The following is a 16,895-nucleotide window of genomic DNA, read 5'->3' on the forward strand; positions in this document are numbered from 1 at the left end:
CACATTCCTCTCTAGATTTGCGCATTCCTGCCCAACACTGGCCTCCAAGACTGTTTTGCGCATTTATGGAGGACAGTGGCTACTTGGCTCAAGAAATTGTGCAAATTTGTCCCTGGGCTAGCAGTCCTTCCCAGTTGGAATTACTCAATGTGCAATCCCAGCAATCAACAGCCAGACTGGACTGTGCAATGCGTAGTTCCAGTAGTCATTCAGTCTCTTAGCAGCCCGGACTGTGCCTTATGTAGTCTTGGCAGTCGGTCTCCCGACCTCCCGGCCAAAATTTCACAACCTTCATGATCATTCACCCAGGTATGTTGCAAGTCAGTTCGCATGTTCATTCTGGTTTTCAATTGACAGATTTCTTGCTATGAATGTTTCCATGTCTCCAGGTATCGTAGGTGTTCATCTGTCTCTCAGCAGTATAGGTACAATGGCTTCCAGGAGATCAGAGATGAAGACACTGTTTAGAGCATGCTTGGGGGTGCATTCGATCAAGTGTCTATGAGCTTGCCTACTCACGAAGACATCAAGTACAACATCACAGCAAGTAGCATCATGAATAGTAGGTGAAGGAATCATACCGAATGTAGTGAATGAATCGAATGCAATGAATGCAAGAGGAAGGTTTTTGAAAACATAGAGGCGGAGCAAAGTTGCAAGATCAAGCAAATCCACTGATAATGAAAGCAACTTTGGAGGCACATGCTATGAAGTGATGTCGCGACATAGAGATTGCACGAAGGTAGAAGATGGAACAAATAAGGAATTTCATGTGTTGAAGCAACAACTTAGGAAGAACATGAAGTTGCACAGACAGTCCAATGAGTTGTAGCAGGAACAAGAACAACAATTGGCGCAACATGCACTCACGGATGATACTGCGGCAAGTACAAGTTAAGGATCCATTCTAGCAACTGACACAGAGAAAACATGGTGAGCAGTGTTGTTGATCACATGTAAAGGATCCAACAACATGTATGTCGTTGAGCGCACACATGCAATGCAAACCATTCAACACACTCAACAAGGCGAAAACAAGAAGCAAGTCCAACTAGGGTTGAACATGCACTTTGGCAAGTTGATGCGCATGACCACCAGCACACACTTGAAGATCAGCATGGACACTATGCATTAGTGTGATGTTGGTTCAGCCACACCCAAGAAGACTATGCGCATGTTAGCAGACGAGTTGGATGAAGGGTCCGAACCAATGCAGCAGTTGCAACGAGAGCAAGAGTTCGCTTCAGCAAGATGTCACCATGAGGTGCATGCACACTATCATGGACAATCAAGCTTGGCATCAACTCACCAACTTCACCATCACAAGCATGTCAAAGAGTTGGTCTCACCACAACGGACCTAGTGTCAGTGATGTCTCACATGAGTACATGTGCATTGTAATGTTGAGTCATGTCAAGTGTAAGTCAAGTGTCAACACTTGGATGTAATAGTCATAGAGTAGGTGAAAAGTCATGAGGGTAGTTGAATTGTCACAAAGGGGAATGTCAAGGGTCACCCCACCCTTTGCTATAAATGGTCTCTAATAACTCATTGTATAGGCTTTTGGTCAACCAATTTTCTACTAAGACTATCTTGAAAAAAACTTTGACAGTATTGTAACGTGCATTGGCTTCTCCACTGCACAGAGCTAGTACATCTCTTTAAAGGAGTAGGCAGATGTGGTTGTAACGTTCCACTGTTGGGGCTAGCAGGTTTACATGGATGTATTGTATGATTGTGACATACAATTCTTTATATAATAAGAGCCAACACATTTTCATGCATATGTTGTTATTGTAGTTGGACTGCTATGGTTGGTTTAATGATATGTGTTGTTTAACTTACGTGCTTGTGTATGAACTGATTCACATGCAATTATATGAATCTTGTTGTTAATATGTTTCATATGTTATTGATGTTGTCACCGTCTGTGTCGACTACTCTGCTGGACATTAGACAGACCTTTCTCATGAACCTTGCTATATCAATTGTCACACTCGTCTCAGATTGATCCGTGAGTGTTGTTCGTGTTATCTTACCTTGTATGTTGTGACTTCCGCATCCGAGTGGACTGCTCCACCGGAAGCTGTGCATGTCCTTTGTGTGGTGTGTTCCTAGCCGAGTTGGGATTGATCCCTTTCAACCTGGAACTCACCTTCACCCTCTCTGCCTTCAAAGTGTTGGAACCTCTTGCACACATTCCTTGACTGTCTGCATCAGTCACACCCTTGCTACTGATAGAGTTATCTTACTTTCCTCTATGTGACATCACGGTCAAAGAATTACCTTAAGACCCACTGTTGGGACTCATACACCAAACGGTTTGAGGTCTAATTGGGACTTCTTACTTGGGAGATCCCCTTGACATGTTGGTGGGTCCAGCACCATTAACAATACCCTACCTAGTGTAAACTGGAACCAAGTTGACTCATACTCAGTCTACTTGTCCAACTTAACCCTTTACTGATTTGACTTGACCAATTGTTCAATTTGGTATTAAAACTAGTGCTACTTGGCTAAGGCAGTCCTAAACCTCACCATGACAACTGTGTATGAAAAATAGAATTTAAAGATGGAGAAGGAAAAATAAAAAACCCAAAATCTAATTCCTAGCAATTAGACCCTACCGCAAAAAACTATAAAGACACCACCCTACTGTCCCCAAACCTCTATTTACCTCACACTAGTCAAGTGTGATTCTGCTAGTGCTACTACTGCAATTGTAGATGCTCCTGAGTAGTACAAGGTCATGGATTGATGTCATACTACAGGATTGATCATGGGTTCATGGATTGACCTCATACTACAAGATCGACCATGGATCGCTCTATTACAAGTCCTGCCACACAGTGTCTATTAAAATTGACAACTAGGGCCAAACTCCATGTGGGTCATCTTATTAATGGAAGCTGATATTTTCTTGGATCTATCTCATCGAGAGGTGTAGGATTGATCTAAAGATATCAAATTCCGATAAATATTCATGGAGATATGAATTTATTTGTGTTATGGGACAATTCGTCAAGGTAGGCCAACAACCAAATAAACCCCACTTGTGCTCAACGTTTTAGTATAAATAGAGGTGGCCTTCAAGTCATTTTCAACACACTTGGGATCTCTTCCTCTCTATTTGTATTTGGGTTTTAGTAGGAGGAGAGATCCTAAGGGATAACATTGCCCTAATCTAGAGGGCAGAAGCCAGAATTTTCGGGAACTGCCGGAACAACCGGAACAACCCAACTGCCAGGAATAGCTGAAATTCCCAGAACTGCTGCAACTGCCAGGAATATCCGGAACTACCAAAACTATCGGAACTGTCGGGAATATCTAGAATTATCGGAACTGTCAGAACTGTCGGAAATGCTAGGAACTGTCGGAACTACCGGGAATAGCCGAAATTGCCGGAACTGTCGGAACTGCCGGGAATAGTCGAACTACCAAGAACAACCAGAACAGCTGGGAAAGCTAACGCAAAGGGTAGAAGCCGGAACTGCCGGGAACAATAGTCGGAATTGCTGGAACTGTTGGAATTGCCGGGAACTGCCGAAACTGCCAGGAATAGTCGGAATTGCCGGAACTGTTGGAACTGTCGGGAATAGCCGGAACTGCCAGAACAGCTGGAAAATCTGATGCAGAGCGTAGAAGCCGAAACTGCTGGGAACTGATGGAACTACCAGGAAAAGCCAGAATTTTCAGAATTGTCGTAACTACCGGGAATAGCAGGAATTGTCGGAATTGTTGGGAAAAGCCGAAATTGCCGAAACTGCCAAAACAAGTAGAGCATTTTTCTCCGAAGGAGAGCAGCATGCAAGGGACAACTAACTAACATTGCGACAGTTGTATGGTACTTAGCAGCAAATACACCAAGCATGCAATGTTACAGCTAGCGTGCAAGGGACAGCTAGCATGCAACAGCGAGCATGCAAATGACAACAAGCATGCTAGGGACAACAAGCAAGCAAGATGCAGCCAACATATAGGTTAGTATGGCAACATGGTGCAGCAATGGCACATAATGTAGTACAGTGATGGGTACAATCATGATTAATGAAGAATGATGAGATGCAGCATAGTGATGATGGGTGCAACATGATGCAGCGCAGTGAGGTGCAGCATGATGACGAAATGCAACAAAACGATACTTGAATGAGTCACCTTGGAGAATTAGTTGAAGCAGCATGTCTTCAACTAATCTCATGTATCATCTCTTAGAGGTGATCTTTGCTCTTATCTAGATAAGTCAAAGTGTTGACTTCTGTTGTAAGTGTATTATCTCTCTCTCTCTCTGCTGAACTATTGAAGAACATATAAGAAGAATTGATCAAGGGTTTCCCCACATTGGGGTTTGTCCCTGGCTAGAGCCACATCTTGTGTCCTCTTGTCTTGGCTTGTCTTCTGCGATTTATGTTTATGTTCTATCTACAGTTTACTTTAATGTTGATGTGATTGCTAATATGAAAAAGATATTGAGCTAACTGTGAAAATTGAAATAAATTGCTCTAAGCATAGAACATACCTAAAATTAACATGGTATCGGAACTGAGGTGAAGACAATGCCCAAGCAAGGGTGAAAGAGCAATCACCGAAGATAGTTGGGAAAGGACAAAAGGATCAGTGGATTCCTCATCTCTCTTCAAATTCACTGAGGGTGAAGTCGAAGCAGAGAATATTATCAGAATAGCACAGCAGAAGTTTCTGATGGCCAACCTAAAGATCACTTCATTGGGAAGTCCAGATCTAAGGGTGGAAGGAAAGGAAGATGCCTTGATTGCAATAATTTCGGCCATTATGCAAAGGAGTGTCTGAATGGCAAAGACACATCTCTTGATGAAGATAACAATCATTCCAGGGACATCTTCAATGATCAAAGGAATGACAGGTAATGCAGGTCATCAAAGAAATGGCTGACTCTTCAAAAAAAAAGCAAGGAACCCCAGGTATGAAGAATCAAATGTTGTTTTTGATAAGATAAAGAAGCGTTATCTTGTATTGGCCCTCTCCTTCAAATTCTTTGGGAATCTAACGTATTCATTGTAGTGCTTCAAGGCACTTCATTAGATAGTAGGGTGCACTCTCTAATTTGGTAGAGATGGAAACAATCGTGGGATTATACTTGGAACCGATGCCACCTATCCCAGAAAGGGTGTAGGGAATGTTACCCCTCAATTGAATGAGGGTAACTCGATTCATTTATAGAATTTCTTTTATGCACCTGATCGCAAGAAGAACATGGTGTCCATTTCAGCGATGGAAGTCAAAGGTTACTGGGTGGCACTCATCGATGGAAAGGTACGTGTTTGAAAATAGAATTTTCAAAGATTTTTTGAGTTCAGGGTTGTATCAAGTTGCAGGAAGTCCACTGGGGACCATGTCCATTGACACATAGCACAGGAGTTCTATGAGTCAGATGGTGACAGGGATGCCTAAATTCAAAAGGAGCATGAAAGTACATGTTTGAGATGTACCGAAGGAAAATCTTACAAGGGAACAATTCCCCTCATGTAGTAGGTCCACAGGTTTGGAACAACCCGAGGGGTTTGAGATTCATGATCGGGAATCTCACTTATGCAGGTAGAAGAAAGCCCTCTATGGCTTGAAGCAAAATTCCCCGAGCGTAGTATGAGAGGATTGATAGTTGTCAAATGAAGTTGAGATTCACTAAGAGTGAAACCGATCCAAACCATTGTTTGAAGGTTGTGGATGATAGACCTCTCATACCAACACCTTTTGAGGACGACCTATTTCAAACAGGTGCAGACCCTCTCACTTGCAGAAGTAAGAGGGAGTTAGATTCCAGATGTGGAATGGTAAACTGCAAGCTCGTGACTACCTCGAGGATCTTAACTTTCACAAGTTATATGGTGATGATGCCGGACTAGATTTGGGAAATGCCTCTGAGTTCCATAAACGTATTTGCATTGATTTTCTTGCTGAACTTCCGTCCGGACATATGTTTTGTAGTTAGCATGGTGAGCTCATATTTGTTTGAGCCTCATTGGATTGGTGCTAAGAATCTTCTGAGATATCTTCAGGGCACAATCTCTCATGGATTGAGATACACTGCCAGAAATATGAAGCTGCATGATTATTCGAATGTTGACTGGGCAGGCAGTGTGGAGGATCACTAGAGCACTTCTCAACGCTAGTTCTCTTTGGGTTCTACTTCGATATCATGGATGAGTAGGAAGCAGAAGTCGGTTGCTATAAGCACTGCCGAGACTGAATACATAGCTACGAGTATGATCTCATATGAAGCTGCCTAGTTGTAGAAGCTCTTCAGTGAGTTGTTTGTACACATGATGAATACCACTGTGATTCTATGTGACAACTAGAGGGGGGATTCGATTATTGAGGAATCCTGTATTCGATGATTGCTCCAGCAGATAGACATCAGATACTGCCTTATCTGGGATATGGTAAGTCGATGAGCGAGGAGGCTCCATCGCATTGAGACTGATGTACAGGTCGTAGACATTTTGTCAAAGCCTCGGGAAAGGTCAAATCTGTGACTTTCCCAAACGACTTGGAGTCGTTGAGAGACCTTCTTATAAGGGTCCTGCATGTTGCATGCATTGAGCTCTAGGAGCTCTGGGGGGCTTGGGGTACTTACTGGAGCAACATACGACCACAAGGCGATTCACCCTCCCCTGGTGGTGCTCTATGTACAAGATGATAGGTTCAACCTTCCCCTGTGATACCTCGTGGCAACTGTGGAACAACATGATTAGTTCTCTTGTGGGCCGAGACGATTAGTTCTCCCGTGGAAACTATGAAACAAGATGATTAGTTCTCCTGTGGGCCGGGATGATTAGTTATCCCGTGGCAACTGTGGAACAAGATGATTAGTTCTCTTGTGGGCCGGGATGATTAGTTCTCCCGTGGAAACTATGGAACAGGATGATTAGTTCTCCTATGGGCTGGGATGGTTAGTTCTCCCATCGCAACTGTGGAACAGGATGATTAGTTCTCTTGTGGGCCAGGATGATTAGTTCTCCCGTGGAAACTGTGAAACAGGATGATTAGTTCTCCTGTGGGTCGAGATGATTAGTTCTCCTATGGCGACTGTGGGGCAAGATGATTCGTTCTCCTATGGATAGGATAATTAGTTCTCTTGTCGAGGCATCCTACCCATGTAGTCTGGGACTCATGGGAAGTACCTCTCATCTGATCAATGAGTAGGGAAATGGGGTTAGGGACCATGGTAGTACTATCGATGGATGCATCGATGTATCTACCATACTCCCTATGCTAGGATGACCTCCATTGATCTAGGATCAATGAAACTGATCTGGGATCAGTATGAGTGGTTTGAGACACTCTCTTGTGATATTGATCTAGGATCAATAAAACTGACTTCGGGCCAGTAAGAGTGATGTGACACTCTCTTCAGATGAAACTGACTTCGGGTCAGTAGAGAATGGTATGAGACATTCTCAATCAATTCTTCTTCTTCATGGTTCAGCAGAGCAGAGCAGTGCAGGGCATTGATGGCAGAGATAGTATAGTCGGACATATGGATTAGCGGATGGTGTTCTCCATAGTTGAGAGGGAGTGTTAAAATTGGAAACGAGGGCCAAACTCCATGTGGGTCATCTTATTAATGGAAGCTGATATTTTTCTTGGATCCCTCTCATCGAGAGGTGTAGGATTGATCCAAATATCATCCGATTCCGATAAGTATTCATGGAGATATGAATTTATTTGTGTTATGGGACATTGCGTCAAGGTAGGCTAGCCACCAAATAAACCTCACTTGTGCTCAATGTTTTAGTATAAATAGAGGTGGCCTTCAAGTCATTTTCAACACACTTGGGATCTCTTCCTCTCTACTTGTCTTTGGGTTTTAGTAGGAGGAGAGATTCTAAGGGATAACGCTGCCCTAATCTAGAGGGTAGAAGCCGAAACTGCCGGGAACAGCCGGAACCGCCTAACTGCCGGGAACAGCCGGAACCACCGGAACTGCCGAGAACTGCTGGAACTGCCGGGAATAGTTGGAATTTTCGAAACTGCCGAAACTTCCAGGAAAAGCCAAAACTGTCGAAACTGTCGGGAATAGCCAGAATTGCCAGAGCTGCTGGAATTGCTGGGAATTGTTGGAACTGCCAGGAATAGCTGGAATTGCTGGAACTATCGAAACTTCCAGGAATAGCCGAACTTCCAGGAATAGCCGGAACTACCAGAACAACTGGGAAAGTTGACGCAGAGGGCAGACGCCGGAACTATCGGGAACAATAGCCGGAATTGTCATAATTGCCGGAATTGCAAGGAACTGCCGGAATTGTTGGGATTGTCGGAACTGTCGGGAACAGCCGGAACTATCGGGAACAGCGGAACTGCCAGAATAGCCGGAACTATCGGGAACAGCGGAACTGCCAGAACAGCCGAGAAAGCTAATGCAAAGGGCAGAAGCCGGAACTGTCGAAGCTGTCGGAATTTCCGTAACTGTCGGGAATAACCAGAATTGCTAGAACTTCCAGAACTGTTGGGAACAACGGAAATTGTCGAAACTACCAAAACAGCGAGAGCATCTGTCTTCGAAGGAAAGCAGCATGCAAGCAACAACTAACTAACATTGGGACAGTTGTATGGTACTTATCATCAAATACACCAAGCATGCAATGTTATAGCTAGCATGCAAGGGACAGCTAGCATGCAACAACAAACATGCAAAGGACAACAAGCATGCTAAGGACAACAAGCAAGCAAGATGCAGCCAACACATAGGTCAATATGGCAACATGGTGCAGCAATGGCACATAATGCAGTATAGTGATGGGTACAATTATGATTAATGAAGCATGACGAGATGCAGCGTAGCGATGATGGGTGCAGCGCAGTGAGGTGCTGATGACGAAATGCAACACAACGATAGGTGAAGGAGTCACCTTGGAGAATTAGTTGAAGCAACATGTCTTCAACTGATCTCATGTATAATCTTCGTAGAGATGATCTTTGCTCTTATCTAAATAATTCAAAGTGTTGACTTCTGTTGTAAACGTACTATTTCTCTCTCTGCTGAACTATTGAAGAACATATAAGAAGAATTGATCAAGGGTTTCCCCACATTGGGGTTTGTCCCTGAATAGCGACACATCTTGTGTCATCTTGTCTTGGCTTGTCTTCTGCGATTTATGTTTATGTTCTATCTGCAGTTTACTTTAATGCTAATGTGTTTGCTAATATGGAAAAGATATTGAGCTAACTGTGAAAATTGAAATAAATTGCTCTAAGCATAGAACATACCTAAAACTAACAGTGTCTCTAGACCATACTACCTCGGGTAATAACTGGAAAATCTAGTTGGATTTTGTATCATTAGATTGTGATATAAACATCAAGTTGAATGAAAAACTACTAGATGGTCGCAACATAGATGAATTCAAGGTGAAAGCAAAGAGATTAAATTGATCGCTCTATTATAAGTCCTATTACTTGTGGGGCCTGCCCATTCAAAACGTGAAAATCACTCTCTCTGTTTCTAGGACATATTGGCTTGAACAATAACTCTAATTAAGAGGAACACAACTAGAAAATCTATCTGGATTTTGTATCATTTACCATGATATAAGCATTAAATTGAATGGAAAACTATTAAAGGCCAGCAACGGAGGGTTAATTCATTTTTCAAAGTGAAAGCCGAGAGATTAAATGCATTTTTTACGTTTAGTTTTAATTGGTATCCAGCATTGAATCCTCCATTTTGAGTTGTTCGTCTGGTGTCACGGTCCTCTTTTCACTTAAAGCTATTTGACAAAAATGGTTTTACCATTTACAATCCTATCCTATTGATCTCTGCTCGGAAGTATACAGATCACTGTTGATTATATTCAAGCATTAATTAAGTTTATACTCTTACGTAGAGGAATTATGGCAGAGCATGGCACCTTTTGCCAGTGAAACCAGCCATGCATAATTTGCTCGTCGCCTAGAAAAATAATTCATTATCTCTGTCAGTAATATAGTGAAACAGAATATAAACCCTGAAACGTAAACACAAGTAAGCACATGAGCACTTTGCTTGTCAGCGGAGCTGGTTACAGTGTTCTGGTAATCATCACAGCCGTTTTCAAACCACCCCCTCGCTTCATTTCTGAGAGACCTTACCGCATACCTGATGGTTTCCTTTAGATCTCCATGCTTCCATTTACCATGAACTATTGGCAAAGTTATGATGTTTCCACTGGTAATTTCTGCTTCAGTTTTGACCCCATAATAATCCATCAATGATGCCAACTTACAGTCATACCAATTTTTGTGCACCAGAGCTTCACTTACGTAGATTTTAAATCCCTCCACCTCCAAATCATTATCATATGCCTTTTGAGCATCTTCCTCTGTAAACGAGCTTATACAAAGAGTCTCTGATGCTAAGTCTTTCACAGAGCTGTAAAGTCTACCAAGCACACGTTTTGATGCATATGTTGGCTTATCCTCTTTCTCCATGAAATCAGGATACTCTTTTGGGTGTAAATGGGCAGGAACCTGCGCAGGAATACCAGTTTTTGCAAAATCAACTGCTTTTGAAAATAGCTTAGCTAATTGTAGACAACTTGCACTCCGAGCCATACGCGGCTCTTTGTCAGCAAATGCAGAATGAGAATTGGCTATAATTCCCAAGCTGTCATTCACCATATAATTCACAAAATACTCTTGAATCTCCTGCACCATAAAACAAAATCATATAAGATAATGCACGGATCAGATCTCGTGTTTAAGTTTTAAACAAACCAAACAAAAGAAGGCCCACAATCTCTTTTCATATAATCATTGGTTTAATTAATATGATCGCAAATGAAGAAAAAATCATAATCACAGAGAAACAACTATGTGAACCATTCATTTTTCCAGATAAGTGCGGTAATATTCTCCTCTTAACCGTACAAAACATTAAACCAAACAATGTACCAGGATTCATATGTTTAAATGAGATGTGGTCAATGGGATTAGTAATATATCAGCGATAAGTGCCTAAAGCATCCCAAATTTTAGTAAAATAATGATAAACATCTTTTGATTAGATTGTATGTCTATAATTTCGAGAGTTACTTCCATTGATCAAGTCCCGTTAATTAAGTCCCTATGGTTAAAGCACTTTTACTATTAACATGTCCACTTTTACTATTAACATGTCCAACATGCAGGTACATCCATGTAAAAATTTTAGAATTATTTTAGATTTTAGATAAGGTTCAGAGTCTGGGGAATAGCCACAGGAAAGCATATCTATAACAGCTTTGTGACTGTCACCGGAAAACATAATTTGTAGGACTTCAAGAGCCATCTCCCGATTAGTTAAGAGTTCATCTAGATGTGTAATTGCCTGCTGCTGTAGAGTTTCAAAGCTCCGATCTTCAACTCCTAATGTAGATAATAGTGCAATGATTTGACGATTCAAGAAACAAGGACGAAATCTTGTCCAAGAAAGAACTTCGAGATTAGTATTATTCGAATGATGCTTCCACATACTTAGCCGGAGAGAGAGCTTGTCAACTGATGTCGGGTCAACTGCTACAACACCTTTGTAACCACCGTACCTTATTTGAAAAGCAGATGGTATTCGCTTGCTATTCTTTTCACATCCACACTTCAAAGCCACAAGCTCTGCCAAGGGCTGAGACAGTTTCCCTATTCCATCTGAAAAATTATATGTTCTGTTACCATTACGGACTTGGATATCTGGAATGATTCTAATTTCATCACCATGTATGTGCAGAGTTTCTATGGAAGAACTAAAGGATTGCCCCATTCTTGCTGCACATTTTGCAACATTTCTGATAGAAGAAAAATTACCCATCAATTGACGGATATTATCTACATTAACAATGCCGTTTGAAGCAAACATCCATACAGAATTTTCTCGCAGTTGGCTTGATGAGAAACCCAAAAATTCAAACCTTTTATTGCCTATCGCAATGCCATCTCTTATGATCCGAAGAATCCGTCTGTATAGTTTTGTCCGCTTCTGGGAACCTCTGTTATCCATTCTTAGAGACAAATCATTTGAAAGGAGTCTGCCCAGGTTCTCATCAACGAAGGAAACACGAAGAAAGTCATTGATATACTCTGCATAATGCCGTGTCACACGGTTTGAAACATTGACTTCAGGTCCAAAGAAGTATACTTTCAAAGGGGTTACTTGTACTCTGTTGACATACATCAGGCTACTATCTATTTGGGCAGAAATGGCGGCAGAATTTGGGCATCTATTTGATCTCGTGATATGATCAAATTGTTTACGAAGCCATTGTGTTGGTTCATAACAAGTATTCCTCAAACAGCTAAGATCTGACAAAGCCAAATGTATATGAGCAAGTGGTCTTTTAGTAGCCGGTTGCAGCAAACTGAAAAACTCCTTGTGAAGGGAAGGCCCACTTAAGAAACCAAATTGAACAAGTGAATTGATTTTGAACATAATTTCATAAGGCAACTGAATACCATCAGGAGGACTAATAATCGGCACCAAATTCAAGCTGGCAGAATATGAAATGCCATATTTCAAAACGAGTTTTTCTTCAATTTTATTGTAATGTGCAAAATTCTCACAGATTTGAGAAATGATTGTATCATTATCCAACTCCAAACATATCCATGACGATTGTCCTATATGGGAAAGTACTGTAAAATCTGTGGTTCGAATCCACTGAAAATCGGGGTCATCCTTTTCCAAATCACTTTCGGCATCACTATAATTTGAACCCAAAAGTAATACCTGTTTCTGATAAATCTTTGGAGCACTCTGCATCTGTCAAATGAAATCATGATAAGCATTCAATTCATTGATCCTTTAATCACTTGGAAAGATTCAAACTCTTCTTTGTTCTAATTTAAAAGATAAAATGCTATAGACATTTCAAAGAAATGCCCCTGGTTTTAATCTAAGTTTTCCATTTCCATCCTAGAATTAATAGGATGAATCTCTACTCAAGAAAAAATCAGTGTGTTGAACTCCAAGCTTTCAATGGATCAATATAAAATATATGAAGCACATAAGATATTAGGCATTTTATGTTTTATACAAATATACAATGTTATAGTAAAGAGTTGTATACAAATAAACAATGCTATAGTAGGCCAATATTAGTTCATTTTTCCTAAACTAAATATTTGTCTCTTTTCTCGTGCATGCTTTACTGATTCTCAATCAACTTGACCCATATAAACATACCGCTCTTAAGTATATTTTCCCAGCATCTAATGACCCTTGAGGTAATTGACTTTATGCGATTTAAGCTAATTATATTTTCTCCTTTCAGTTCTGTTTCTACATGGCCAGACGTTGATGGCTGCATCACTTCCAATTCACTTTCCTGCAAAGTGCAGCAACTTCTTGTTGTATTTTTCAAATAGTTTGATTATCTCAAGCGAAAAAATATTTGAACAATTTTGGACTCGATCTTCCATAATGTATAAAGATAGGTGCTTCTATCCCTTATTCTAAATCAGATCAGCCATTACTGCTAGAAGAATCTTGTGTTCCGAACTTCTGAGAGATTTCAGAAATCTTTGCTAGAAGAATCTTGTATTTAGAAAGATTACACAAATCAGGTGCAGGTGAGACAAAGAAATGTAGTGTTCGGACAGGGGATACTAGCAGAAATCAATGAATTCATATGTAACTCAAGACTTGAAACTACTAAGTTCTGGCACTCGGTTGGACCAAACTGAACAACAGTAAAAAGACCAAGAGCTGAATCAGGAGATTGGGAACATCAATATCGGACCCTCATAGGCAGTTACATAAAGGATAAGATCATTTTGAGGAGTTCAAGTTAGCCTATAAGGTCATAAATTTGTCCAAATTGATATATGAAAGAATGCCAGCATCATATTTCATTGTGATTTATTAAGCATCACGCAAAAGAGATCAATCAACTCTGTAAGAGTGTCTGCCATCCATAGTTACCAGATTCTGCCGAATCAGACCCAGTAATTGACAACATAAGGATTGGGTTATGAATTAATCTTTGAGAATTTTCTTCCTTGAAAAGTCTTTATTGTAGGGTGGTGCAAGGATTAGTGGAAAATCATTAAGGGAATATGGCAGTTGACGGTTAACTGCCGATGATTCTACTGTTTCTTACATCTTTATCAAGCAACCAATGATTAACTATATCCATTGAGCTATTGGCTATAACATTTTTATAATGAAAATCATGTAACCACATTAATGAATAAAAAAACTATGTGCAAGTGTCAGTCACTAATGGCTTCTTTTCACTCAACCCTGTAATGGATTATTTATGCAGTGTATGATTCAGAGTCTAAAGCCAATTGAGTAGATGTTTTTTGTTTGAAAGTCTGACATGACGAAGCTTAGAGCAGACTTATATGTAATTCTCTATTTATTAAGGACTTGCATTTTCATTCTGCATTGGGAGGTCTAAAACCATAAAAGATGTCTTAAATCAATGTCACCACTGTTCTATCAGCATATCACATCAGTGGGTATTGTTTAAGGCAATTCAGAGCAAGGCGTGCACGTGGACATTCTCACTGGGTGGGGCTTCTCAATTGGTAAGAAGCAAAGCAAATCACTGTTCCATCAGCAGATATCATTAGGAAATTAATGTGAAAACTAAGGGCTAGAAGGTTCGACTCAGTGCTTATTAGCGACCCACATTCTTGATGTAATATAATGCGAAATATATGTAGTGCAGGGGCCAATGCAGGAGAAGAAACCTCACCTGGAGCAAAAGAGCCTTGGTCCTTCCTTTCACATCCTGCAGATTGATTTCCGCATTCCGCAGATTGATTTCCGAGATATCTGTGAAGGAAAGCTCCAGCTTGTAGTCATAAGGTCCAATAAGATAAAGAATAATCGTCCTGATATCAAATCCAAACTCAGCGAATACATCATTTTCAGACAGCAATACATGGAACTCGTTGGAAGAAGTTTGGTAACCCATGTGCAACTTCACTCCTTGAAGACAAGAGGGCGTGCATTTAGGGCGGGACACAATGTCCCTATTCATGAAATTAACTTCAAGGATGCGTCTAGTATAAAATTGAAGCTTGCCAGATTTAGCCAATTCATATATGTTCATTGCCATTCTTGCATCCTCAAACTGCACAATGGCAAATGTTTTGGGGTTGCCCATCCTGCACGCAGAAACGCAGCCTTCTTTGAGGATTTCCTTGAGATACTGAAGCAGCAACATCTTTATTGAGCAGTTGCTGGATACTTCGGGCAATCTTGAAATCCGTATGGTCCGACCACCGAACATTGCTGAACCTGGAGGGAAATGAGTTGTGTTTGGGAATTATATATGCAGTGTCTATATAGAAGCTCCCACAGTGTTAGTAGTTGTCTTGCAAGCTTTGCAATGGGATCCCGATTCCCTGTGCATTATATAGTTCAGTAATGTTCGTGCGATCCACATTTTGTTAACGCGCGACGATCTGATTGGTGAGATTTATTCCATGTTATGTACACTTTTAAACTACGTGGCCTGCAAAGATATCTTCATGGACATGATTAAATGGAGTCATTCATAATGGCATTGACAGGATTGAGGTGCCTTGAACTTCTGGAGCGGAACGAGTTTCTCTTTCATGACTAAATTAATGTAGTTTCAAGTAAGAGATGAATTAAGATTTTTTAATATTTTATTTGTAAGATTTAAAAAAATAAAGTGTTTTTGACTTATTATGGTTTTGTTAATTTAACGGGTTAAGAAATTTGATAATGTCATTTAAGCTTAAAATAATAAGTCAATGTTTTAAATTATTTAAAAATAAAATAAAATTTAACGCATCTATATAACCCTTACCCTTATCTTACCTTTACTTAAGAATTATTCCGGGTATCACATATAAGATTCTGGGTACCGCGTATCTCTATCACCTATTTGGTTGGCCGAGCCTTTCTAAATATTAGAATATACGAGGGTGAGCCTGTCGAACTCTCGACCAACGGGAGAGGCATAAAAACCTTTTACTTATGAGCATCCACGCGACTGGTTAGATACTTTCACTTACTGCCCTGCGCCTTATCTCCTTGGCCGATAGCTAGGACCCCAGAGAATCTATTAAGGCGCTTACTGATGGCTTGACTTATATCCCTGGGTGGGTATAGGGGTCTAATATCTTGAAATTAATAAATTTAAGTATTCAAAATTACATAAATCAATTAAAAGCTATAGAAATCTATAAGTTTTTTTGACTTAGTCAAAGTTATAAACATTTATAGTTTTTAAATTGTGTAATTTTAAAGGTATACTTTAATTGATAAGTTAATTAATTTTTTTCTTGGAATCTGAAGATACAATTTTTAGAGATATTGTGTGTGATGTCTCTCATATGTGTAAATATTTATTTACTGCATACTTTTACAAACTAGGAACTAATTAAGTTTATAAAGATTTAGTTAATTTTTGTTTAAATATCTGAAAATTGGAATGCCAGAATAAAGGCAGTAATTACTTAATTTAAAATGAAATATCTGATGTATGATAGTTTGGATTCTCAATAAACAGTTGCGCTCGGCAGTTACCCAACCCTAACTGCTTCTTGGGAAATTTATTCCCAAGATCAAGAGGATGGAGGCATTTGAGATCAGTGAGGAAGAGAGAGAATGATTGAGGAAAAATATTAGTGTGTTGTAAGGACAGGCAGTGTGAAGTGGCTAAGTCTAGTGAAGACTAGATAGTCATTGTTACTCAAGACCAGGTTCTTGAAGAGAAACTTGTGTAGGGTGGCTTGGGGGGAGACAAAGAGCGAAGGTGCACTAGTCTCATGGTTCGGAGGCAAATTAATAGATAGAGTTATTTCCAATTCAGCAAGCCAGATAAGTATACACTAGAACTCGAACCCAAGTAAATGAGTTTATGTATTGTTTGAATGTTCTAATTACATGCGGCAAGCTAGATAAGTATACACTGGAACTCAAACCCAAG

The 16,895-nt window shown here is 40.3% G+C and overlaps 1 protein-coding gene across 1 annotated transcript; it reads right to left on the minus strand.

Moving 5' to 3' along the window:
- Positions 1-8,244: 8,244 nt before the first annotated feature.
- Positions 8,245-15,224, minus strand: LOC149250843 (RNA-dependent RNA polymerase 1-like). The gene is made up of 4 exons (XM_089453765.1): positions 14,685-15,224; positions 11,099-12,742; positions 9,885-10,659; positions 8,245-8,528 (listed from the first exon to the last, which is right to left on the minus strand). The coding sequence occupies exons 1-4, from the start codon at positions 15,222-15,224 to the stop codon at positions 8,245-8,247; spliced, it is 3,243 nt and encodes a 1,080-aa protein (XP_089309891.1).
- Positions 15,225-16,895: the final 1,671 nt, after the last annotated feature.

The sequence above is a fragment of the Pinus tabuliformis genome, chromosome 7 (assembly GCF_031772625.1).
Source record: "Pinus tabuliformis cultivar Carrire ecotype Pingquan chromosome 7, CPIR1, whole genome shotgun sequence".
NCBI lineage: Eukaryota > Viridiplantae > Streptophyta > Pinopsida > Pinales > Pinaceae > Pinus > Pinus tabuliformis.